The sequence below is a fragment of the Aricia agestis genome, chromosome 20 (assembly GCF_905147365.1).
Source record: "Aricia agestis chromosome 20, ilAriAges1.1, whole genome shotgun sequence".
NCBI lineage: Eukaryota > Metazoa > Arthropoda > Insecta > Lepidoptera > Lycaenidae > Aricia > Aricia agestis.
Window position 1 is genome coordinate 11256771 of NC_056425.1, and position 27427 is coordinate 11284197.

A 27427-nucleotide genomic window follows, 5' to 3' on the forward strand; every position below is an offset into this window, starting at 1 on the left:
ACGTCTATTAGGCACTTAAGAAAACTAAAAACCTAAAATCATCAATGATTTATCAGCCTTCAGAGTTCAGACTTCAGGCCAGTCCCATCCCAGGCCCCAGCTGCAGAATGCCACTCAATAAAAAAAAACTTGACAGTGACAACTGACACCTGAAATTGACAAATGACAGTTCTACAAAAACAATCCATGCAGCAGCCACAAATATATACTCAGCCGGTTTGTGAAAAAATTGCAAAATTTGCGAATTTCTCACATTTTTTATAATAATTTCTTATAATGGATGAAATTGAATATAAATTGAAAACAAACAACAGTGTTCTGATTGTAAATGCTATAGATAAGTTGATCTTGACCATAAAATCAAAGTACGTTCCCACTGAAAGACAAAAATTCGTATTAGAGAACGAGGAATTGAAATATTTGAGAGAAAAATGTTCGTCGAAAGATTTCTTGGTCAGCCTAACAGCTTGCCAAGGCCTGTTAGCTCTGGTGGAGCTCGGAGTGCTAGAGATAGCTCACACCATGTCGACTGTGGTGACCTTATTACCAGCTACACAGTAAGTACATTAACTATTAAAATTTATTACGATTAACATATTGTTTAGCTATTTGACGAGTACGAGTCATGTCTCCTGTTAGAGTCCCCTGTGACAGGTTCTAGTAAGTTTCATAAAATATGTTGTACTCTTTAAGGAACTACACAGCAATTATATCCACCATGGCTGGGCTACTAGTATTTGATCTAAAATCTAGATTGATACCCGGAGAGCCATACAAGTGTCAGTTTACATTGAGGTCCCCGCAGCATCCCTTCATTACAGTCCTGGAGAAAACTAAAGATGTTGAAGAGGATATTCTTGTTCAGATGCAAGCTCTGTGCACACACCCTGAATATACGTAAGTAGCTACAATAATAGGAATACAGTAAAACCATTCTGCTAACTGCAAAATGTGTGAACCACCACACTGATCAGGGAAAAGAGAAAAGTATTATAATTCAAAATATGGGGATTTCACTGAAATAAGCCTATCTTTGTTATTTCAAAAACCACCTAAATACTTAAATTTAATTTAGCTGCTTGCAGCCTATTCTGTGTAGGAAATATTCCTAGACAATCTCCACCTTGTATCAAGTATTTTAATGCACTAAAATGATCTTTTCTTTGACTTATTTAAAAAAATATATTTTCAGTGTGTCATCAAATAGCTTAGAACTGTTACGTCCAGTGTTCCTGTGGTTGACATACAACCCGCAGCGCAGTAACCGAGGTGTCCGGCCTTGGCAGTTGCTGCTGAGTCTACCTCAGACTCCAGCACAGTCGTCACTGCTGCTAGCTTGCCTTAGTTGTCAACAGGTTAGGAGGATGGTATTTGTATGTTAACCCACATAAAAAATTTGAGTTATTAGTTATGAATGCAGTCTCATTCAGTCGGTCGGTTAGTTCGGTCTCTAAATTATCTAGAAAACATAATTGCATTCATAACTCAATACATAATTTTTTGTAGGATGACATACAAACGCTTAACAGCATCCAATTGCAATTCTATAATTTCAATTTTAATGCCAATGCATGGTAATTCTGCATTTTAACTCAAGAGTATGCAAAACAAATTTTTTAACATTTGTTTGTATCAATAAGGCAATATATCAATAACTGAATTAAAGTGTTTATTCCATATAGATTGTACTCAGAGACATTTAATTATTATTAACCTTAAATTTAACTTTAACTTACGGCGCACAAACTTGGGCTCTTACAAAGAAAGACCACAAAGCACTCAAAGTTTGCCAAAGTAGAATGGAAAGAAGTATTCTGAACATCAAGCTAACGGACAAAAATAAACTAACAGAAATTAGAAAGAAAACAAAACTCATTGATGTCACATACACTGTAAAGAAACTTAAATGGAGCTGGGCAGGCCATATGATAAGAAACAAGAGAAATAAATGGTCAAAAGATATAACAATGTGGTATCCTCGGGATAGTAAAAGAAAGAAAGGATGCCCAAGAAAGAGATGGGAAGACGACTTTTAAAAAATGGCTGGCGCATTGTGGCAGAGGACGGCCACAGACAGACAAACGTGGCGAAGTCTAGGGGAGGCCTTTGCCAAAGGGCAAACTGACACCAATGTCTAATCATAATCTGAAATATTATAATTCTATGTAAAAATGGTATCAGTAAATAAAGGCTTTATTATTATTATTATTATAACCTTCAATTTAATGATGAGTTTGACAGATAATGTATGGGACTTCTGTCAAAATTTTGAATTAATTACAATTAAGTTATTAATATTCCACTCTGATTGCGGCAGCTAGACTTAAGCCTATGAAATATAGTGGCTCTATGTTAAAATCTAACAGTTTTACTACAAAAGATTTAAACATCTATTGAACAGATGTTTTGAGACCATTTTGTACTGAATTTTTTTGTAATCAAATGTTCCACAGGTGTTTAAATCATTTGTAGTATGACCGTTAATGTTTTTATGTTAAAATTGCAATTGTCTTAGGACACGTTTGACTAAAATGGTGTGTGTGTTACCTATGGCTGTGTTGTATTTTAGTTTAGTGTACTTTTCTTTCTTTATGTTTCAGATATACAATCCAAAGTTAATAGAATGCACCTTTGCTGCTTACTTGGCTGTGGTGGACTCTGCCATATACCAACAGAGAAGGGATTTCGTTGTGGCCTTCCTACCACAACTGGCAAGATTGTGTGGCGCGTTAGTTAGTAATGGGTAAGTCAAGTTTAAGCCTTATTAGAGCCTTTATTTTGAAGTTCTTAACAAATATGAGTGTGAGATGCATTGCACGAGCGATCATTGGTTTTTAACTTACATATTTTAGATGACAATTGACTACCGCGAGTAACTTATGGTTAAAAAACTTCTTAGTGGAGAATCACAACAGTTTTTGGCTATACTATACTCCAGAACTGGAACAAACTTAGAAAAAAGCAAAGAGGAAGAGTTATTATGTTTCTCTTTCACTTCCACAATTCTTCAGTTTTACTTCCACAGTTTTTATCCTTCTACTATGGAATAAGCTGCAAATCTTTACACAGAAATAATACAAAAGTAACTACTAGAATCTATTACAACTTTTATCGTTATACTAGACGTTCCGCGCGGCTTCGGCCGCCAAAATTAGATATTTCACAGACAAATTAGTCCACAAAAGATAGCCTATGATCCTTCACGTGGTCTACTTCCTATCTGTGCCAAATAACAGAAAAATTGCTCCAGTAGTTCGTGAGATAACCCCTTTCAAATAATTTTCCCTGTTTTTTCCAATTTTTCTTCTATTTCTTCACTCCTGTTAGTCTCAGCGTGATAAAATATAGCCTATAGCCTTCCTCGATAAATGGAATATCTAACACTGAAAGAATTTTTCCAATCGGACCAGTAGTTTCTAAGATTAACGCGTTCAAACTAACAAACAAACTCTTCCGCTTTATAATATTAGTATAGATATAGATAACGATAAAAGCTTGGCCGTTGCGACCAATCGGATTAGCTCCAATTTCCAAAGCTCATAAGTCATAACCAGCTAGTTTGTGCTACTTGGGATTATACAAAAATTTTTGTTTTAGACGTGACCCACGAGGCTGCTATAATCTGATCGAGCGATGTTTCTCGATCGAGGCGCCGGAGTTAAAGAATGTTTCCGGCTACACCATCATGCTGCTAGCTGAAAACCTCTCCCAAACATCCGCACTATACTTACACGAGTTATTCAATCTATGTAAGTTTGACGCTTCAGTATCGAAACCAGCGAGGAGCACCGAGCAGGTAGCGGCGGCGGCGCGGGAGCGGCGCGTTTCAAAGTATAGAATTATATGGATAAGCCATTACTAGACGTACGTCGCGCGCCGTTCGCGTTAGACGGTTTTTCCATATAAGAATAAAAATAATAATCATTTATTTGCAGAAAGACCGTTACAATAATTATACAGGGTTCCAGTCAATCTATCTAATAGCTATAGGCCTGCATTTACTGCATAAAAAATGTGCATGCCTATAAACGTGATAATATAACTGACGCCGAAACGTGCCGTCGGCCTCCGCCGACGCGCCACCGCCGCGCCGCCGCCGCTCCCGGCCCGCTGATTTCGAAACTGTAGGCCTACTACGAAACCGTTTTGAGACTCAAACAATTGAATAAGGATGCCGCGTCCTGCTCCAACAACCTTCGATCACTAATATACAAGATACACAGTCCCATACAAAACCTCTCGAAAATCTGTCGCCAAGTAAAAGTGTTTAAAAAAGTATACATTTATCTAAAATCAACCTTAATAATAGTTATTAAAGATCTTTTTTTAAAACAATGTACAATGTGTGTTTACAAAGCAATAAATTTTTACGAACGACGCACGTTTCAAACTAAATTCAACCATCGTCCATATGTCTTAAAGTTTAAATTATTACAATTCCAAAAAAGCACTTCAATAATTTTACGGCCGCACTTCGCCGCTGGAACAGGGTGAAGTAAAGTATGAGTGTAGTCGAACTGTTCAACATTTTTTGTTGATTGTAATAATTTTAATAGTCCATTTTTTAATTTTTCCAAAGTTTAATGTATAAAGTGTGGAGTAATTATTTTTACTTGTAATATTATGTTGTTCTAATATGTTTAATTTTATAGTTAACTAAAATATACGTGTATACATTGAATATAAATGCTTAGAACATACAACGCTCGCTAAAGTCGGCTTGAAAAATTGTTCGCATCTTTGCCGTGCTATAACTGATATCCAATCTCCACATCTAACTGGATCTCGAGGAAACCTAAAAAAAATATATTCCTCAATAAAATAAATAATAATTAATAGCGACTCCACCAAATGGAACAGAAACATAGTGTATGTAACCCGAACATTTCAAGTGGGCATGATAAACTACGATAAGTACCTTTAGTTTGAGTATTCGCAATTGAGATGGTTTATACCTCGTGTTGATTTATTTACAACTTAATTTTAAAACTGTTTTTTGTTGATTTCTTAACGAAATACCAATATTTATAATACAATTGTATGAAATATATTAGGATAAAATTAATACTTACCGGAAATATGAAATTCCATCCTTTTTTTGCGTTTTGAACGTATGATTTTTACAATTGTTGAACGAGCACTGGGACATGCTTCCCAGCGGAGCGTTCGAGCACTACTAAATCGAAAGTCCACCAGAATGTTGCGTTTGGTGCTCTTTTAGTGAGGTCGTTTTTTGCCGCGGACTGTGAATCTTGTATATTAGTGATCGAAGCCAACAACGTAATTTCTCGTTTGTTAGAGAAGGACGCGACATTGTCGTACGATTGTTTGAGTCTCAAAACGGTTTCGTGGTACAGCCCCTGACGCCTAAGCGATTCATCCTAACTCCTAACTTTGTTGTTGATTATATTGTTCGCACTCATTATAGACAACTAGATAACGCCCGCCATACCGTTACGTCGAAAACCGTTTATCGCACGGGAACCCTACATTTTCCAGGATAAAAAGTAGCCTATCGTCGTTGAAGTTCTAACACCCACGTAAGTCAAAAATAGTAACTTCAGGAGAGAAAAAAAATTGATTAAATTTTGTACAGATTCCACAGTAATTTGCAGATTTATTATTTAACTATTTTACGAGTTTTTGTTGGACGATAGGTGTTCCTGATTGGCTAAAACGATGCGTCTTCCGATTTTATGGCGAATTGCATCAAAATCTCAAAATAGGCAAAAAGCGACTTACGTGGTGTTAGAACTTCAATGACGCTATGTGTCCTTTCCCGGGACAAATTCAAATTATCTCCATGCCAAATTTCAGCAAAATCGGTTCAGCAGTTTGGGCGTGAGGAGGTAATAGACAGACACACTTTCGCATTTATAATATTAGTATGGATATCTTGTGACTATGGACAGTGTAGTTGTGCACATATTTCGTAATTTAAAACTACAACAAATGAACTTTCAAAGTCATGATTATTTACTTTATATCAATATCAAGATAGACATTTGAAGCCAATTTCCTTTTTTTTTTTAACTTGTTAGACCGTCGCATTTATACAATCAAGTGTAATTAATATAGCATGGACTGATAGTTGATTCTCGTCCCTAACGAACCTAAATACTATATAGTATTATAGTTTGTGCGTTTTATGATGATATGCGTGACACATTATAATGTGTCACGCATGTCAATTATAATTGACAATAGTAGGGAAGTTACCTAACAAAATTTAATCGATAGTTTAAAAATATCGAACCACTTCGTAAAGGAATTGCAATCGAAATTATCGATTTCGTACTGACATTTCAGTGGTGCCGGCGATTTAAGATGGCCGCCCCTTTTTTATCGATTTGATTTCGATTCAACCGAGTCAATCTCTATTGACATAAGTTCCGTTTCATGCATTTATAAGACATTTTTCAAATGTTTTCGTAACAATAATTTTATACTCCTATTTCACAGTTATAATTTTTAATGAATAAGTTATCATTTAGCATCTTTTCATTTTTATTCATTTACAATTATAGGAAACATTTGTTTTTGTAGATGGAATATAATTTATTACATTTTGATTTTTTTGTTTTCTTGTAAAAAAAAAACCCGTAGCAAGGAACATGAAAACTGTCACCCATATCATCTTAGAACGCACAAACTATAGTAATAAATATTTACTTAATAAAAATGTTTGCCTAATTTTTGTTTCAGGTCTAAATATAATAAGTAAATACGAATATTCGGCTGTATGTCTCAACGCTTTCGCTGGTTTATCTCTACAGTGGCTCCATCTACCGTCATTCCTCACCAACAACGCACTGAAAGCAGCATCAAAGATTCTCGACATTTATCAAGCTGAGAAAGAAAATCATAACCTATACATGGCAAATCTGAAAGCGAACAGAGTTTTCCAAACTTTAGCCCACGTCGACGGGCATTTGTACTTCTATTTCAAAGTTTTGGAAACGTGGGAACGTATAAGAGATAACCCGACGAAATTGAGTAGCTGGTTCGACGATTTGACGAATTCTAACGTCGAATTAAAATTAAAATTGCTCCCGTTTTTCGTTGGTGTTGTTCTCGATAGGCAATGCAATTTGGATCTCGTGGCTAAGGCGTTAAGGACGATAATCGATTTGGCGAAGGACAAGAAGGAGGTTTCCGTGGCTGTCCTACCGATTTTAGTGTTCACTATCGCGAATGATACGAGACCGGAAGTGAAGTTGGAGTGTTTGAAGGGACTTCCGTTAATGGCGTCTAGAAAGGTGAGATCCTAATGCCCAGTTTGTAAAGTTTTTTGACAGGAGTTCATCGCGCTTGTTCGTTTAGCGCTTTTGATTGGCTACTGTCAAACAACAACTCTGTTGAATAGATAAACTTATGTCGAAGAATTTCAGGAACCGGATTTTAGAGTAACCTAGCAGCTTATACATATAGGGAGATAGTGTTATGTAACGCTTTTTCTGTCATATGATGGTTTCGGAATGTTTAAGAAAATTAAGCATGAAAGCCCAATAATCAATATAATTTGGATTTACTTACTCTAGATTCGAGAAATTAATTGGCTTTTATTTTTATAAGTTTCCAAACCTAAATTTTTTTTTTTTATTTTGTTATTTTTTTCTCAGGAAAATGTCCCAGTAATAGTGTCGATACTGAACAAGCTGAAGGCGAACCGAGGCGTGCCGATGTCCCTGCTTGTGATGCTCTACACTAGCCTAGCTGAGACGCAGGTAAATTTAAAAAGTATAAATGTCAATTTTAAATAGCTATGACGTCACAAAAATCACAATAATGGTATGTTGATTTTGAGTTGTTCAGTCTCCAGATATAAAGAAATTCGGCCTTTGATCTATGTTTGTCTCTTTCGCACGACAGCAAAAATGTTTGTAGAAGAATGTTTTGTTACCTCATCAACTCAATCAATGGCCAAAATTATTATATTAGGCGACCAGACTTTAAGTAAAAGCTATTTACTTTTAAAATGTGTTATAATATGTAAGTACAGTCAAATAAGAAAGGTTTTTATTAAATAGGCTACTTGACCTCATTTTTTTCTTCATGCTAATCGCATCATAATCATTCATTATTACAAAAAAAAACTAATATTTTAATATTCTACACAGTAGAAACCTATAAAATGTTAATTAAAAATATGCCTTATAAATGGCGCCGAAAACACTGTCCGCCATAGTGTGACGTCATACGTTTTGTATTTTAAATTCTCTTTATTGAACATTTTTTTATATGCTAACTGTACGCGTCTTAAAGTGCCCAAAAATTATAAAATAATTAAAAAAGAAATTAGAAATCATTTATAATGTTGAAAAGTTTTGGCCATTTCATTTCCCGTCAACAATAAATGGAGATAATTTATAAAACTAATCTTTTATTTGAATTATTCAAGAAAATATATTTTACAAATCTTTCTAGGCTTATTTTTATTATTTATGTATAAATACTTACATATAACGAGCGCGATAAATAAAAGATATTAAATTACGAATAGAATGACGTCACATCCGATTCGGAAGTACCGCAAAAGCGTTTTCGTCAGTACAAATCCTATTTTCATAAAATCATATTTTCAAATCGACTTTATTTATCAATCTTAAGCTTTTATTTGATGATAAGGGTGAAATACGGTTTCCTAGGCCAAGTTCTACTAGAAATATGTATTTGTTCAATGAAATTGAATATAGGTCAAGTAGCCTATTGACATAAGATTATCCTGTCTGAACATCTTTACACAAACATTAAACTATTATGTCCAAAATACATACTAATCAGTTTTAGGATAACTGACAATACTTATATTTCCAGGTGCGATGTTTCCCATACCTACAAGAGCTGTTACTAGACACTAGTACTGCCACCAATGACCTTAAATGGGAAGTGGACATCGCTAAAGCAATCGCTGTCAAGAGGATCTGTGAATTGAGGTATTTAATACATTATTCTTTAATGACATACATTTTGTCTTGCTAAATAGCACTGTTCGTCACACACAAACTGACGAACCATATGACTAACACTCGGGACAGGCAATGTAATAGTTTTTGGCAAAACAAAATAAACGGTTTACAAAAAACTTAGATAAGGTTTATTATATGAGAGCTTGTATTATAACTTATAATGTCGGCACTACATATAGGCGAACGCGTTGGCCGGCGCGCTGGCCCAATGTGTAGAACGCGGAACGGGCGTTCGCTCGTTGGCGGTAGGTATTTCGCCCTTTCTACACGGCCGACGCGTTCGCCTATATGTAGTGCCGACTTTAGATTTTACTAGGTCTCAACCGTTATAAGTTGTTCCATAGGCGAAGAATGAAGAAAAATCATTTCTTCATCAATCATCACAGTAAACATTTGGCTTTGACAATAGAGATTTTTTTTCAACACTAAAATATTTGTTTTTGTGAACTGTCATAATACTTAATATTATAATATTTACAGGCCATCCAGCCACGGTCTAGAGCTGGTTCCGATGATATCGGGCATACTCAACAAGTGTACAGATAAATCCGGGGCCATACCCGCTGCGTTAGCGTTGGACGCGCTCCGGGCGTTGTGGGCGGCGGGGGCGGTGGCTCCAGCCGGCGCCTGGAGAGCCCTGCAGCCGAGGTTGGCGAGGGAGAAGCGCCCGCAGGTGTTACTGAGGTGAGGTGGGAGAGGGATAGCAATATAAAGTACCTGTATTTGTGTGTTTGCGCGCGTGCGCCTTTATTGTTAGTAATTACAATTAGTAAAGAGCCCTGCGGCCGAGACTGACCAAAGACAAGTGCCTGTGTTACTGACGTGCGAGTTGCGACTGACCTGACATGGCAGTATGTATTTAACATACGTAGGTATGACAAGGACGAGTATGTAATAGCTTGTCGCTTCTTCTGTGCGAGCTGTACGTTGACAATGCTCAACGTATACCAGACAAGTTGATTCATAGGTGGATAGGGGACCTACGTAATTTGGTCACGTTATGTTAAACCATAAAGTTAATATACCTAGCGGAATAGAGCAACAATCTCGAGCTGTCAAACGAAACCGAAATTGGTTTTCATCTGTGTGAAAAATATGTGTACGTATGCACTTACACAAGCATGATTGAACACGAATACTATGAGATTAAATTGTCAACGTGCGGCACGTGCCGACTGGACGTCAAAAAAAGAGTGCTGCTGTTATGTATCAGACACCTCTTTTTACCACGCAGTGTTACTGATAGTGACATCTCTCTTGCTCAGGCCTTTGTTTCTCTATACCGCTAGGTATATTAATTTTATGTGTTAAACCCAGCCGACAGATGACGATTCATGACTTACTACTTACATAAATTATATGTCTCTAATGTCTAATGTGAGCTATTCCTATCTCTAGTAGGGCAAAACCGGAGATAGATCAAATATTGGGAATGGCCGTTATTGAATTGACATAACTCGACCAAAAGACGTAGGTCCGTCAACTGCCTATGAATCAATTTCTTCGATGGTACCTAAAATTCGCTTTCCCTTTAAAAATACAGTCACTCTCCACAGCCTGTGCAACCTACTCTCAGCCATACCAGACCTCCGCTCCGAGGCGCCGGACTACTGCGCGGCGCTGCGTGACGCGGCGCGGCGGCTCTGGCTGCTGCTGGCCGAGGGAGACGTCGCGATAGTGCGCGCGGCGGCGGAGGCCCTAGCTAACTATAGAATAGAGGATTATACGCTGAAGGATGTTCCAGAGGTAAGTAGTGAGGGGGATGGAAATAGTGTGCAAAAGAGAAAGGTGACACGATGTGAGGTAAGCTGTGGCCTGTGGGTTACGTTCCTTAAGGTGCTAGTGCGACACAACACTACGCCACACTTCACTTCTGTACGGTTCAGCGTGCCAATGATTATTATTATTATTATTTGACTCCATTATCAGCATCAGCATCCAGCATCCAACATTTATCATCTGTAGAGGACAACCCCTAAAACTTCCATAGAAGTGACGTTTGTGAAACGTCAGATTCACGTTTGTAAAACCTCAGATCTATGGAAGTGAAGTGTCGTGTCGCACTAGTGCCGTTAGACCGCAATACAAAAGGTGAGTTCTATAAAACGTGAACGCGTCGCGTCGCGTAGTGCGGTCTCACCTAATGTATAATACATACAGTTTCTATAAAACTACTTTTTAATGTTGTTACGTATTATACTAACATTCATTAGTAAAGTAATATAATGTTATAGATATACAGACGGACGGTGAAGCTGCCGGCGTCATACTGCAAGACGCCCGCCGACGCCGCGCGCAACCCCGAAGACGTTCTCGACTATATACCGTGTAAGTATAGTTATAGGATGTGTTTTTACTAGCAAGGTGACTAATGATCAAGTAATAGTTTCAATGACGTTTAATAATTTTCCTTCTCATTCTTCAGATCCCTTTTTTGACTGTTCCAGGTGAAATCTGGCCAGAAGTCTTCAAATATACCAACCAGGATGCACTATCCGGTGTGCAGCAGTTAGTCAGTAGACTGATGGAGAGAGAGATCAAGGCGTATCGCTCCGGGGTATACCAGGTGCAGGGGATCCAGACCCTGACCCATCTGCCCCCGCATAGCGTGGTCCGGGGGATGCTGGAGTGCTTCCGGAAGCAGGTAGGTAAAGATCAGAATTAATGTCTTAAAATTTCTATGATTCATAGGTAGTTGGTCGCTGCAAGACGCCCGCTGCAAGACTTCCCCTACGTATGTTCGTCGCGTTATGGCGAACCCAGCCCACAGATCAAGACTTACATTGAGTTGATATAATCCAACCAAATGACGTTTGTCTGCCTATGAATTGTGACACACAGTGTCATCTAGCGTCAATCGGTGGAACCACTCGGGGAACACAGACAACATTAATCTCCCTACTTGATACTAGATGGCGTTAGGTGCGCGAGTACATGCGCGAATTTTGTAGAAACATTCCACACTTGTTTACGCGAATCGGATACGTTCTAGAAAGGAACTTTCTGGAACTCGTCTCGGCCCATATAAATAGCTGCAGGTAGACGAGCCAGTGAATCACTTTAGTTTGAGTGATCTTCAAGGCGACTTCGGAGTGAAAACAAGTGATCAAGAGTACATACGACTTAGCTACGACCTAGGACAGTGATAGTGCTTAGTGTTTTGGACCTAGTGCTTTGTGTTAGACCTAGTGCTAGTGAATAAAGTCTTCAAGAGAGTCAGCAGGTCTTTCTTACCAAATTCTTCCAACCCTAGCACGTAACAGAATCAATTTCATCGATGGTACAAATAGAATCCCACGAGAACTTCACAATATGTTGCGATAAAAAGCAGGCTATATGGTCTTTCTTTTTATGATATCAAAATCGGTCCATCGGGTGTCTCTAATTTAAATAATAAAATAATCTATCTCAACTGACTTTTAGGAAAAACAGGTTACATAATATTAATTACAATTTGCAAAAATTTTATGTATGTTCAACGATTACTTCGCTGGCCATGGACAGATTTTAAAAAATCTTGAAATTTTTCAGGTGACCTCTCCATCTTACGACTACTCGGATACAGTTTTACTCGCTATCATGGAGACGTTGGCCTCGGAGTTCCCTAAACCACTGCCACCCATAGAGATGAGTTTCCTACACGAGTTGTATCATAGAGGTAAGTGTGTACACTTATTTATATTATGTTCTTTTATCTTTACGAATAAAAATTAAAATAGACAATATAATTTACCTTTGTAAAGTTGTATGAACGGACTCCGATTTGTTTGGCCCAAAATATAGGGTAATATCAAACGCTTATGTAGTTAAAGTAAATTGCAGAGTATATAAAGTTTGTTTTGTTCTCTCTCACTCACAAACAAATATATTCCTGTCGCGCTTCTGTTACATATCCGTATATAAAATTAATAAACCTTACAAGATCAATGTACACTGTACGTATTTTTATTTTATTTTATTGCGACCAGACTATAGAATTTTAAGTGCTTATTCTTAATGATTATCCGGAAGATTGGCCTACTGTCGCACTCAGAGACATTTAATTTTGACATAATATTATACTGTCTGTAAAACTCTTTATTACATTAAAATAACATTATTAAAAGTATTGGAGAGCGGTTGTTGTTAGAAAATAAACAGTGTGTTTATAGGTCTACCAGGATCTGATGGCAAATTTCGATGGCAGATTTTCAAAAGATATCCTTGATCATTGGATAATTTTTTAGATTAAGGTACACGTTTCACACACAGAATCAGCCGCTATAAGGAAAAAAAAGGATCAAATTGTTTTATTCCAATTACCCCTTTATTCCTATTACCCCTAGAGTCAATTTCTTTTCTCACTTTTTGCCATTATTAATGTAACATATAGGTGCGCAATGGAAGAGTGGGTGTATTCGTCTGGCGGCGTGGCAGGCGTCGACGTCGCCGTCAGCCAAGCGGCTGCTAGAGAACTTCCTAGAAGGAGTAGTACCAGGAATTAATGAGGTAGGATGATTTAAGGGGGATAGCCCATATAGTAATTTTGACTGAAACTTCATTGCTTATGTTCAAAATTTTGACGTTTGATCTTTTTAAAATGCCAATTTAAAAAGTATAAACGTCAAAATATTGACATTATAACTTTTTAAGTTAAGTGTAAGTTTAAAACGACACACATGATTTTTTTTTCAATTAATTTTCTCTTCTATGACAATTTTCCATAAACGTAGCATATTATACATATACATTCAATTCATTAATAGGGCTGCCGTCACCCAAAATTCCCTTCGCCGGTCAGGCACGACAAATTCCCGGACATTTGGCCGAAATGTGGTTATTTCCCCGGACACCTCTTGAACAGTATTTACGATAACGTCTTGCCAATTTTTGCTTTTCCAACAAGAATTTGTAAAAATCTGACTAACTCAAGTCCGTGCAAGAATCCGTGTGTATGCTTAGCGAGTTTTTATCTTTCGTTTATTGCTGCATGACTTAAAAGTTAAATTTCTCTCATCAAGTGTCTGGATTTCAACCGGACACTTTTCAATAACCCGGCCGGACGCACCCCGGACGCCCTTCAAACTAGGACAAATCCGGGAAAATCCGGACGGATGGCAACCCTATTCATACAAATAAAATACTTTCAGGAAAGCGATGTGATGTTAATATTTGACAACCTACCAATACTCTGTCGGACGATGCCGCCCAACTCCCTTCGAGGGCCGATAGAGAAGTGTCTGGCGGAGTCCTACGCCTCTCTCCCGAGGTCAAAGGTCAAAGATCAAGAGGAACAACTCTTCGCAAAGCAGCTGAACAGAATCAAGGTGTGCTTGGAGAACGACAAGATACACGAAGCGAACAGGACGCTGTTGTGTCAGATCGTCGAGGAATACTTTCAGCTGATAGAAGACGATAGCGTGGTGAGTTTGAAAACGTCTTTGAAACGTAATTATTAAAATGGAACAAAAGTTCAATACTAAAGAAAATTACATTTACGATGCCGAAAAGTCATAAACGGCACACAGCTAAATACGAAACGCAATTTTTTTGTTAATAAGATCTTCATCACTATGTTTAAACTGTTGAATAATTATGAAAAACTAAATTTGAATTGTTTACTAAAGCACTCAGCATCGTACGCGCCATACGCGTCGAACGCACCGCATAATACACAAAATACGGCGCGTACGGTGCGAACGAATGTGCGAGGTTTCACATTATTTCATAACGAATTCTAAAATGCGGCGCGTTCGGCGCGTGCTGTTAAAAGTGCGATCACCTTAAGTTTGTTGTTATCTTTGTAGGCGTGGCCAGCGTACCTGGATACGTGCACAGCGCTGATGACACGGAACTGCGAGCGCATGTCGTCGGCGAGCGGGTGGTGGGAGGTGAGCGGCGCGCTACTGCGGCGCGCGGGCGCGGTGCGGGCGCGTCTAGCTGTCGCCGCGCTCGCCTGGCTCAACGACGCCGTCGACGCGCACGCCGCGCACCGCCTGTGAGTACGCCGAGCGATGATTTTGACCGACTGCCAAAAAGGAAGAGGTTAATAAAACATTATGAATTTCTAAAAATGTTAACGCACTCTGTCTGTCGTCATTTACAAACAATCGTCAGCTAACCTAACTTCTTTTTAACCTAATGCATGAAAACTTCACAGCGAGCAAGAGTATTCCCTGCAGTACATAGTACCGGCGCTGAAGGCGGCCAACACGCGGGACAAGGCGACGAGAGAGTGGTTCGCGCAGCTCATGGCGAGGACACAGGTCGCTTTTAACGAGTGAGTACTGAGAAAAAGTTTTAAATTTTGGGGACACCAGCCAGGGTATGTGGGACTCCTCGTAGGATCTGCCCACTAAATCCCCATAGTGCTCCAGGTATAGTTCCGGGCACTATTAATCCACCGTAACTCTACGAGCGGTTGTCGGCGTCTCGCAGACTCATCACAGTGTGCATGGTACACCCCTGAAAAGCCTAGAAAAGCCCACACAGGGCCCACGATGCAAAAAAGATGCCAAAACTTTTACAAAATTTTTACGAAATTCATATTTCACATACAGTTTATGTTGGTTTAAATTTCAGAATCGACGACCTCCCCTCCAAGTTATACCTATGCGACGTGTTGTTCCTCGCCGTGATAGTGTTCAGCGGGCTGTGGTGCATCGAGCCGGGCGACGCGGTGGTCGGTAGCCGCCACACGCGACTGTCGCTGATGCCAGCAGCCGCCGCGCAGCTCATGGAGACCGAGGGCTGGGATGATTGTGCGCTACAGGTTAGATATACACGGTGTAACAAATCAAGTGATAATACGTTAGGGTGTGTATGGTCCCCTAGATAGTTCACTGTGAATGTAGCAGCGCTGAAAGAATATTAACTTTTTTTTAACTTTAGTATGGGCAAACTCATGACTGTTGCCCATACAACTCACAAAAAAATTTTGCTCTTTCAGCGCTGCGACTTTCACAGTGAATTCTACATAGGAACAGATACGCACCCGGAAGTATTATCACTTAGTTTTGTTACATAGGGGACCCATACACACTCTTAACCCCCGGTTGGTCGCGTGGGGCCTTTAAAAGCCCGGAGTTTGCAAGAACGAGAAAAAACTATATTTAAATTAATCGTAGCAACTCCGCTCTTTAGGTAGATTCCTAAAGGAAATTATATTTCGATATAATTGCCACTCATCTGAGCTCGCGTGCATGTATTGTGTGTTACAAGTGTTTATTCACGGGGGTCCTTTAAAGACCTGGGGTCTTTAAAGACCCCAGGTCTTTAAAGACCCCAGGTGACCAACCGCGTAACTAAATTTAATTTGATATTTTCATACAGTTTTCACACCGAAATGGATTTCTTTTGTGATTTTCCTTGTATTTTAATAATAAATCAATTAAGATGTACGTGTGTTGGTTCTTATTGATTTATATGGCTTACAAGAAGTTTTAGACGCACTTTTCCAGAAATGCATATTTTGCGATGTAGACCAAAATGATGATTATTTTTGGTGATGATTAGAAACTAATTGTCGGTATATTTACTATACGTTAAAAGTATTAGAACAGGACAATGTATATAATATACAAGGTTTTGGTGCTGAAAATTTGTCAATGTTTAACATTCAATAGTTTATATGTTATTTGGTAAATGGTGATGTACAGTTGTAAATTTCAACCTAAGTTATAGAAAATTTAACTATTATTTCAGTTATCTACACGTTTTACCACAATTTTAAAACGGTTTCCACTTGAAACTTTTTGACTTCTATTTTTAAATATTGAGTTTTGGTTATAAGTATTCAAAATATAATTAATTTTTTGATTTACTCTGATTAATAATAAAATAAATAACAATAATTTGCAGAAAAAAGTAAAGAAATATATAAATTTATGCCATTTTTATGGCATTTAATTTTCGGGCTTTCAACGACCCCAGGTGACCCCAGGCGTTATTTTAAAAGCGCGACAAACCGAAGGTTTTGTTACACCCTGTATATTTAAAAACAACGTTTACCGGATCAGCTACTTATTTATAATAATTTGTTCCCCCAGCTTCTGGAATGGCTGTGTCACTCGCGGACGGCGCTGGACGCGGGCGCGGCGCGCGCCTGTCAGCGGGCGCTGGTCGCGCTGCGGCACACGCCACAGTTCACCGCGCACCGCGTTTGGACACGACTGTAAGTTGTTTCACCCTTATTTTTACCTTCTTATGACCAGTTTCTAAGGTTTTTTGACAGTATATATTTTAACTATCGTTTTGATCGGTTAAAATGACGCTAGCCTATCAAAAACGATGGTTAATTTATAAACTTCTGTCAAAAAAACTAAGAATTGGGCATTATAGGCTGTTATCATAGTAGCGGTTGGCGAGTGGCTTTAGGGCGGAGCGGGGCGCAGCGAATACGTTGCGAACACGCCGCGACCGCTCACTGAAGACGTCGCGAATATCCGCAACATTTTCATCGCATGTTTGTATAGAGTTTACGTGTTTGTATAGAGTTTACAAAGCACAGAAAGCTGATGTTTCGTTGCGTGTTCGGGACGTATACGTGGCGCATGCGCGGCGTATTTGCTGCGTGCCCGTCCCGCCGCGAAGACGCTCACCAACCGCAATTATGATAAGGCCCATTCAAAGCCCATGCTTGTCTCTGTCTATCACATTGGAAAAGTCACATGACTTGCAACGACAGAGAACATTAACCCTTCGATCGTGGATTCTTGGAAATCTATTGTTATTCTATTGTGTCTCGCTCACCGGTGAGCTTATGGGGCTTGATGGGTTCAATAACTATTGAATACGATGTGTAAATATCTTTGTTACTAAAATGGTAAAGTTTTATTCAGTACATAAGTTACTTAAAATATTGACCGTGCGTTTTTTTTGCTTGCATCCAAGGAGGAATCTGGAAGACCTATAAAGAGTGAGTTGCTTGGCTTGCAAGTGTTGTAACTTACCTATAGTCTGGTCGCAGAGCACGCAGAATTCCGTGACTAATTGCTTGTTATCTCTTTCACATACCAATAAGTCGCGTCGCTCCTTGATCGCAATTTAACAAAACGATTAATGGCATTGAAGCAGCTTAAGTTATAAGTACTCACGTGATTTTACAGTATTCTAAAAAGGTGTTTGTGAAAAAATAATATTTAATGAAGCTAATAGATAACACCGATAGTAACTTCCCAATTCTATTTGTGTTTTTAAATTTCTTAGTTAAATTTCTTTTTGATCTTAGTATAAGCAAAAGTTTAAACAATCAAAATAATAATAGAAGACATGAGTGGAAGAAGCAGGTAAGTAACAGTTAAAAATTCCGTTTTTCGAGTAATTGTCCTTAACTTATAAAATCTTATATCTTTAAACGAGCAATTCTTGTATATAATATAATATGTAATTGGAATCTCGGAATCGGCTCCAACGATTTTCATGAACTTTAGTATATAGGGGGTGTCGGGGGCGATAAATCGATCTAGCTAAGAATCGTTTTTAGAAAATGTCATTTTATTCGTGTTTTATCGAATACCGAGCAACGTTCGGTCGGTCGGTAGCTACTTGCTAGTGTTAGTTTAAATGCGGTTCTTCCACTCACGACTTTAATTATGTATTTCATTGTAATTTTTATTTGCGGGGTTTTTTTTTTTTTTTTTTTTATTATAAAATTAGGGCCGTCTATAGACTGTTCGTCCATATCCTTTTTTTGTTATTTTATTATTTAGATTTTTCGCACCAAGGATAATTGAAATAATATTATGAATTTTAATTAATTGTGGTCCATCACGCCATGGACATTTTTTTTTTTTTTTTTTTTTTTTTTTTTTTTTTTTTATATATGTGTATATGTATATTTAATAGAATAGAGTATAATATGTTATACATATAATAAATAAATATATACATTTATTGTTTTATAAATTGCATAATAATAATATTAATGTTTTGAACGGTGAGGTCCCAGTCGGTGTGGCGGCCAGTAGATCCGACATTTTCCGATTTCCTTAGATTTTATGCTGCTCCACCCTTTGCCTTTAGATGTTGTGACATTGGCTTGGTGGAGAGGGGTCACTCAAGCTGGGTGGAGTTTCTAGGTTGTTAAAAAGACATCGTTCTGTGTCGAATCTACTTGCGGGGTTATACCATTACGTTTTAGTTGGTAGTATTATAGCCGCAGAACTCTGTTTATATTTAGATTTTAGATCATAATTGAAGTTGAGTATACTGTGTGTTAGTGGCAATTTACAAACATTCTTACTTAACAACAAAGCTCTAATTAAAGATTTATATTTTTTTTTCAGTGAAAACAACTACAGTTTACTCGGGGAAGAGCCACCAGATAACAAGCTTAACTTCTAAACTAATATTTAATGTCACCTTAAGCCAGCCATATTATATGAAACGATATATTTGACAAAGTTTGTCTGTACCTCTATAATATGTAACTGTGCAAGTAAGATTAAGGCTGCGTTTCCACCAGAGATGTGTTGCGAAGGAATGTGTTTTTAAGATCCAATAGCATCGCCGCGCTGAGCGATGTCATGGCAAGCTCACGTCAATGAAGCGATTCTATTGGTTCTCAAAAACACATTCCTCGCAACACATCTCTGGTGGAAACGCAGCCTAAGCTTTATATAGCTTTGTCCACACTGTGCCTTTTTTGTTCATCAAGGGCATGCGTTATAGCGCAGTCAACATCGCACGTGAGGCATGCCCGCGACGCTATGACACTTTTCTAACGCGGGTGGATTTTGACGCATTCAATTATTGAATATGCCAAACGAAAGTTGAATAAAAAGATGATGACGAAAATTGAAGATGAAATTGCATAGTGTGGACATAGCTTATGTTTTGGCTATTGGTCGAAAAAACCACTTGAGAGATGGCGACAATGGCCATCTCTCAAGTGGTTTTTTCGACCTAACAGACAAAGACAGAAACATAGATATAAGCATTAGTCATAGAGTATTTTTTTTATGAAACTATTTATTGTGTAAGGAGTCTTTTGGCCATGCTTAGTACTGTGTATGATAATCAAATATTTAAAGGCTGATTAAAGGTTCTATATAATTTATATACTAGCTGTTGCCCGCGACTTCGTCCGCGTGGACTTCAGTTTATAGCGCGCGATGTCAACAAAATTGGTGTCAAAAGCTTTTATAAAAAAACCCTGGTACCCCTTAAATCAGTATTGATTTAAGGGGTACCAGGGTTTTTTTATAAAACATACAAAAATGAAGTACTTATTGTTTGCACACTGCACAGCTGTATAGCTGTGCAGTGTGCAAACAATAAGTACTTCATTTTTGTATGTTAAACTTTATATATTATGCCAAATTTTAAAGCTTATTTAGCCCCCCAATTACACAACTTTACCCATAAACTATTTATCATTGATAGGTTTAGCCCCAATTTCACCAACGTCTGTTAGTGTTTACAGCTTGTTAAAATATCCTGTCTTCTCTTTCATTCATATGAAAAACGAAACAGCTAACGTGATACTAATTCGAGCATTAACTTTAACAGTCGTTGGTGAAATTTGGTCTTAAGGTTACGTCACTGCCTGCACAGATAAAGTACTGAGTTATTTAATACCGTAGAATAGATATAACAATCGAAAAAAATCGAGACTTAAATGTAAGATGATATCACCTCTTATAGAAAGACTTTTGAGCAAGCGTCAGCGCGATGTAGAAGACGCACGGCGCCATCTATTATGAATTTTTTGAACAAATTTACGACCCTTACAACCCTTTTTTCCAGTAAAAAAGTAGCCTATGTCCTTTCTCAGGCTTTAGACTATCAGTATACAAAATTTCATTACAATCGGTTCGGTAGTTTTGGCGTTTGGCGTGAAAGCGAGACTGACAGACAGACAGACAGACAGAGATACTTTCGCATTCATAATATTAGTACAGATTATGTGCACACTGCACAGCTGTTTTTGGGTATTTTGATTAATTAAGGGCCGCGCTACACCGGAATGGCAGCGGCGAGGCGAGCACTTTCAGCGCTGCCATTCCGGTGTAGCGCGCTGCGCGGCCCTAAGAGGGGTACCACTTACCAGGGTTTTAAAAAGTTTTTAAATTTGACACAAATTTTGTTGACACCGCGCGCTATAAACTAAAGTCCACGCAGACGAAGTCGCGGGCAACAGCTAGTTATGAATAAAAACAATAATATATAATAAAGTAGGTATGATTAGTTCTGTTATAATAATGAAGTAAAAAATAAAGCGCCATCTGTTTTCATATATTAGAATTAAAATGTAAAAATATTTTCTGGATGGAATATAGGCCAACACAACACACTCGAACTCCTTAGAAATGCAGTAGGAGTTCTATAAGATCAGATAGATTGATTATTATTATAGCAAGTGATAATATTATTAAACATAATATTCTAACGTATTAAAAACTATAAACAAAAACATAATAACTAATAAGTATGATTAGTTCTATGTTACAACGAAGTAAAAAAAAAGCGCCATCTGTTGAATCGTATTAGAACTAAAATGTTCATTGCATCGCGTCGATATATTTCTGGATTTTTTATAATATATACATAAAATATATTTAAGATTTTTGAAATATTATTTTAATACACATCCAAGACCCAGGAACATTGAAAACTTTTTGTTCCGCCTGCGGGACTCGAACCCAGGACCCCCGGCATTAGCGCTGGCCACGCGCAATGCGAAGTAATTTTCATCGATATTTTCATGGAAATAAGATATTTTCCCACATCAAAATGTAGCCTATGTCCTTTCTCAGACTCTAGAATAACTGTGTACAAAATTTCATTGCAATCGGTTCAGTAGTTTTGGCGTGAAAGCGAGACAGACAGACAGACAGACAGACAGACAGACAGACAGACAGACAGACAGACAGACACACAGACAGAGATACTTTCGCATTTATAATATTAGTATAGATTACCGCTTTAATTTTGAAGATCGTCATACTTTGCGCTTCAAGGAACTTAAAAGAGAACTAGATTTTGCCATTATTAATTTATATGATTAATAATAGTAATTCTAGTGTTAATTTTAAAATATGCAAATACTTTAAAATCAATAACATTGCTCAGTTGTTTATTTGTTACTGTTTTAATATCTATTTGTAATAGATTGTTGTCTAAATATAAAGAATTTATGTTTTGTATTTTAATAACTTATTGTAAGATAAAAATGTTTAGTAAAACAAACATATTGATAAATTGTTTTAATGTTATGACACTTCATCCTAAACTAAGAATATCTTGTACCAGGACTAAAATATCTACATAAATTACATACAACATCCAAATATGAAGTATACATTTTTTAATAGCATTATAATATATTGTAATATTATAGTTTATTTACGGTTATAATTTCGTTTCATACATGCGTTCTAGATAACTCAGGTTCTATTTTACTTATTTTCTTGTCACAAGCCCTCTTTAAAATAGAACAAATAAATTTAGGAAATCTATCGACTACCTTCACAATTCACATTTTCTCCACCAACTTATAAAATTACTTTCTTAGCCTTCACTATTCCACACTTCCAAAAACTATCTATACAATAAGAAATCTACGAAAACATACCAACCATAGATTTTCATTAAATCTTAAAAATGTCCTCCACTTACTTTAGCCATCTTACAATATCTCACCCCATTTACCACTTATTGCACAACTATTCCACCCGTCACCGAAGCACCTACAAGGTCTGCGCATCGCGACGGGCGCTCCGCCCTCAGAGAGCCGTCTCGTCAGCGGGCACTCCGCCCTTCACCAGCGGCTCAGTGGGGCTCTTGACTGGAACTCTGATGATTTCGTCCTCCAGCTTCGAGTCTACAGGAAGGTTCTGGAAAATACAGTATATTCTGTATATTTTTGTTGTGGACAAGCATTGTGTATGAACTAAACATTTTTTGGCGTCATTTTTGCTGCAATATAAAATATAAACTGATTGTTTAGTCAAGATGAGAAACTATATTTTAAAATTACAAATCTGAACATATTTTCTTATTATATGTATATTGTCAATGCTTACAAATTAGCCGGTCTAAGGCTCAATTTACGGAATAGAAGCATCAATTTCGCCTCATGACGCGGGATTCGAGAAGTCGCTGGAATGCTCGAGCATTCGCGCGAATTCTTGCGGGAAGTCCAATTTTTTGGCTCGTATTCAATTTGTGTGTTATACTGTTGACATAAAGTTCATTGTGCTTTGTACAGTTTCGTTGCAAAAAGTCGCCTCCATCCTGTTCCGCGCCGGTATAAATTATTAAGCCCTAGAATTTGCAAAGGCAATTTGAAGTAAGTTTTAATAGAGGTGTTAGTTACCTCTAAAGCTGTATATCTATTGTTGGGTGGTCGAGGTGGCCGCAGCCGCGCCGGTATCCTTTGAGGACTGCCTCGGGCACTGACACATCCCACATTTTTTAATAGGCGTGCCCTGTAACATCAATATTCCATACTAATATTAAAAATGTTAAATTATATTTGTCTTCTTGTGTTACCTCTTCTAAATGGAGGTGAATGGGCATAGAGATAGTTTGGGTTTGGTTCACAGACATAGATCAAGATAGATACCGCATGTCGACCCATTTGTATGAAAACGAGCGTGCCACATTTTTATAGCAACTGTGACGTACCGATGATAAGTGCCCATTATCTAGGCCAACATTTCCATTTGAATTTCTACAGCTCATTTAGGTATTTTTAAAATTTCGCGCGGGGCGACCGACGAAGCGTCTTGCGACTGAAACAAACGTATAGCAATGTACGTATCAAGCCACGCGCAACGGTGACCGGCGAAATGTACCGAGCGGTTCGCGCCGGCGTCTAGCGGCGCGGCGGGCGAGCAAAACAAAAGTATGAATCTGTACGGCGCGAGCCACGGAGTCGGGCGGCAGTCGCGGCGAAAATTGCAGTGATCAAAGGAGTTTAGTCGTTTTCGCCGCGTAAAATGAACACACTTTTATAGCTAGACCAGCTATTTGGAGCTAGCCAGCTATTTCATAAGAATATAATCGAAGGTTTCAATACTCATTCTGGTATAATCAAAAAAAATTCTGGATAATATATTCTGTATTTCTCGTACTTCTTGTGGAATTCTCCATCTATACCCCGATTCTTATTCAAATCATGTACTACACAATCTCTTCCAAATATTAGGCTGGAACCAAAAAAACGATTACTGTCTAAGCCAGTGGTCCCCAACCTTTTTTTCATGCGGGCCACAAACATGTTTTGGTCTTGGTGTCGCGGGCCGCAACAAAAATTTTTTAGGGTTAAAAAATATCATTCTTCAAAATTAACGATTTAAGTGGAAAAATTTAACGACTATCACGTAGACTACGTTACTTTGCCGGTGGGCGTGAATTTCAAAATTGTTCAACATCACGCGGGCCACAAATAAAGTCCCGGCGGGCCGCATGCGGCCCGTGGGCCGCGGATTGGAAATAGCGGGTCTAAGCAATATTGAGATAATTTCGATAAAGACATTTTGTTGTCGGACTTCCCTGGTCTTGGCGGCGAACGTGATCGCCCGTGGCCTGCAAACGGCGCCGCGCGAATGTTCGCCGCGCCCACCGCGTCGCCGTTCGCACCGCCGATCCCTGTGGCCAGGCCGTAATGCCTGTTTTCACCAACCGCCTCCTAACACTAAGTGGTCCCCTAGCGGCCATTAAGGGTACATATCCTTCAAGATTTCACGATTTTTTGTGTGTCACGTTCGTCCTTAGGGCGTAAGAACTTTTGCAAAACATTCCTTTTTTTTAAATGTGTTTGTTTTAAGAGATATTTGACCCGCAAAGATCGCTAGGGAACACTTAGCGTTAGGAGACCGTTGATGAAAACAGGCATCAAGAACAGAAAGACGAGCATTGCTCGTCGTTTGGGAGTGCTATATGGCACACGAAGTACATACACATGCGGTATCTATCATGATCTATGTCTGTGGTTTGGTTAGATTAGGTGTCTATAACAATATTGTACTAGCTAAGATACTTTAATTGTGAAACAATCATACATTTTTAATGGCTTAATTAACTTAATAACAAAATAACTTATCAAATTTTAAAGCAAACTCACGCATCTAACAGTTTCAACAGCAACCTGCTGTACGCCCGATATTCATCCTCTCCAAACTCTGCTGGGTGATGTCTGGCAGACTCATACGCATCACAGAACTGATGCACCAACTTCTGGCCTCTCCCGTCCAACGGAGCAGCCAGGGACGAGAGCAGGAATGCACGAAGTGACTCACGGGGATGCCTTTTAAGTCCTGGGTCTTGTGTAGCTATTTCGTCTTCTGCAATAATAAAGTATAATATGGAATTATAAGAAAGTTTGAGTCTTGAAAACGATTGCAAGTTTTTCTTTATTATCATATTATATCAATTTAGATTTTTGATGGTGAAATTTAAACCAATAACAAGTACTTATAAACTTTACGAATCCTAATAATTATTTTCTTCATATTGAGATTGTCGATTTTAAGTTTCATACAGTTGGGATTCAATAAAAAAAAAGAATTTATAACTTACCCAAAGTCTTTACATCATCAACAGCTCTAAATCTATAATGGTAAGGTTGTTGAGGCTCCAGAATGTAATGTGAGGGTTCTGCATTTAGTAGACGCGGCTCAAACATGATTCGAGGCACGGCCTCTATTCTACGCTCGATTTCCTTCTTGAGAAACTGAAAAAAAAAAGTGAAAGTTATACCTAAAGGTTGCCTGGTCCAAACTGTTAGCAGTAAGAACACCTATTTGTACATATTTTTCTGTATTGTAGTTAAAGTTTAGCTTTAAGTTATACAAATAAATATTTTTCTATTCTATTAAGCACTTTCTTGTTGTGCGTGGAGAGTCAAGTCCCAAGCGGTCGAATCCGACCGCGATAACAACAGAATAACAATAGATTTCCAAGAATCCGCGATCGAGGGAGTGCTAGTAAACTGTCCATTCCTTTTCTTACCTTTTTCGCATCAGTCCCTATCGGAATATGAGGACCTCTTCTAGATCGCAATGCAAAGCGAGTTATTTGCCGTTTAGCAAATATGAACAAAATAACAAAAGTTAATACTCCTCCGCTGATGATAAATATTATGTTCAAAATGCTCGTGAAATCCTGCATTGTGAATAAGTTGTACAAATTTGGTATACACTACTTGAACTGTGCCTCAATATTGTGCAAAAAATTGAGATAAAATCATTTTCATCAGGAGTTTTTAGCTAAATCTAAATTATGTTTATACTATTTTGACGAAACATTTCAGACAAATGACAAGTGAGTGGTGACAAGTGAAAACGACAGCTGTAAATAATTTTTTTCTTAATATGCCACTTCGGCTATTTAACCATGGCTAGTGTCGAGTTTAATGGCGGGAAAACAATATTCTATTATGTAAATTTTCAGCATCGTTTTTCTATGTTGTTAGGTCTAAAGTCTAGTCAAAGTCTAAGTAAAAGTCAATACAGTCAAGAAGTCAAGTCGGTCGATTCAGTAAAGCGGTAGACGCTTTACTGAAACTTTCGATGGAGTTTTGCAGGGAACACAAAATAGCACGTTTCTGGATACTGCATCACTTTCCTACACTTGTGCACGATAACAAATATCTAATGGTTAATATCCTATCAATATTACACATTAAAAACCCAGTTAATACAATTTTTGGAAAATAATACAAAAAAAACAATATCATTTTATCTATGTTCCCGACAAAACCTAGCTGTCAATATTGATTTAGGTGTCACATGTCTTTTTTTTTATTTACCACTTATTTGTGGCATTGTACTAGCGGCAATAGGCATGTTGACTATTTTTTTTCTTATCGGTAATTAATGGACACTTAAAAAATAGAAACATCGTTGAAAGAATGACTCTGATAGCTTAAAAATTCACCAAGATATGACAATTCAAATATCTCATAAAAAAGACCTGCCCGAAACGCTCCATACAAAGTGCTACGAAAGACTGACGTCAGTCATTTCGTAGTTTGTACGCATCGGGAGACAACTTTGTTCGACAGGTATATTAAATATTGCGTTTATGAAAGTGGTTTCATAACAAAAGTTGCTTTTAATTGCATAAGTTATCGAATTGCATACAAATATTAAGAAATTTAATTGAAAAAAAATCGACTTGAATATCCAACTTTAAAGGCGCTTAACAAAAAAATACAAATGCTATCAAGTTGAAATTTTGGGAACACTTATTTTTTACCGTGAATTCTTTATTTTATTAACAAAATTCGCTAATCTAAACTCCTAAAATCTACGTCTACGATACTAACATTGTTATTTAGATTCTATAAGATTTTAATGCTAACAAAATACATAAGGCTTCTAACAGCTCTACTATAATAGCTAGCCAGATAAGTATTATGTTCCAAGATAAGTAGGTATAAAGGACATAATAAAGTTCTCTAATCGTTATTGCTGTGAGCTGTCTTTTTATAGTTCTAAGTGAGGTTCTAAGGCTGGTATAAATAGTTA

The 27427-nt window shown here is 37.8% G+C and overlaps 2 protein-coding genes across 4 annotated transcripts; one reads left to right on the forward strand and one right to left on the reverse strand.

Moving 5' to 3' along the window:
• The first annotated feature begins 233 nt into the window (after positions 1-233).
• Positions 234-19437, forward strand: LOC121737045 (focadhesin). Of its 3 annotated transcripts, XM_042128581.1 has the most exons (21): positions 234-557; positions 694-897; positions 1193-1355; positions 2601-2743; positions 3598-3749; positions 6706-7259; positions 7623-7727; positions 8818-8936; positions 9450-9653; positions 10526-10715; positions 11204-11297; positions 11417-11613; positions 12501-12627; positions 13342-13457; positions 14099-14371; positions 14756-14946; positions 15109-15228; positions 15531-15720; positions 16997-17121; positions 17841-17865; positions 19235-19437. In XM_042128581.1, the coding sequence occupies exons 1-20, from the start codon at positions 277-279 to the stop codon at positions 17860-17862; spliced, it is 3570 nt and encodes a 1189-aa protein (XP_041984515.1). In that variant the 5' UTR covers positions 234-276; the 3' UTR covers positions 17863-17865; positions 19235-19437. The 3 variants fall into 3 exon arrangements, with proteins under 3 accessions (XP_041984515.1, XP_041984514.1, XP_041984516.1); XM_042128580.1 differs by lacking the exon at positions 17841-17865; XM_042128582.1 differs by lacking the exon at positions 17841-17865 and having other exon boundaries at positions 234-365.
• Positions 19438-22140: 2703 nt separating this feature from the next.
• Positions 22141-26195, reverse strand: LOC121737296 (protein C1orf43 homolog). The gene is made up of 5 exons (XM_042128930.1): positions 25908-26195; positions 25476-25629; positions 25021-25240; positions 23269-23380; positions 22141-22786 (listed from the first exon to the last, which is right to left on the reverse strand). Exons 1-5 carry the CDS (start codon positions 26064-26066, stop codon positions 22676-22678), a joined length of 756 nt encoding a protein of 251 aa, XP_041984864.1. The 5' UTR covers positions 26067-26195; the 3' UTR covers positions 22141-22675.
• Between the last annotated feature and the right edge of the window lie 1232 nt (positions 26196-27427).

Bases quoted from the DNA above. Each gene is read 5' to 3' on its own strand.
- LOC121737045 (XM_042128580.1), top strand. From the start codon at position 277: ATGGATGAAATTGAATATAAATTGAAAACAAACAACAGTGTTCTGATT. The intron at 1,356-2,600 runs GTTAGGAGGATG...TTTATGTTTCAG, and splicing joins CTTGCCTTAGTTGTCAACAG to ATATACAATCCAAAGTTAAT. The intron at 7,728-8,817 runs GTAAATTTAAAA...TTATATTTCCAG, and splicing joins CTAGCCTAGCTGAGACGCAG to GTGCGATGTTTCCCATACCT.
- LOC121737296 (XM_042128930.1), bottom strand. From the start codon at position 26,066: ATGCAGGATTTCACGAGCATTTTGAACATAATATTTATCATCAGCGGA. The intron at 25,630-25,907 runs GTAAGAAAAGGA...TTTTTTTTTCAG, and splicing joins TAGGGACTGATGCGAAAAAG to TTTCTCAAGAAGGAAATCGA. The intron at 22,787-23,268 runs GTAACTAACACC...TGTATTTTCCAG, and splicing joins ATAGATATACAGCTTTAGAG to AACCTTCCTGTAGACTCGAA.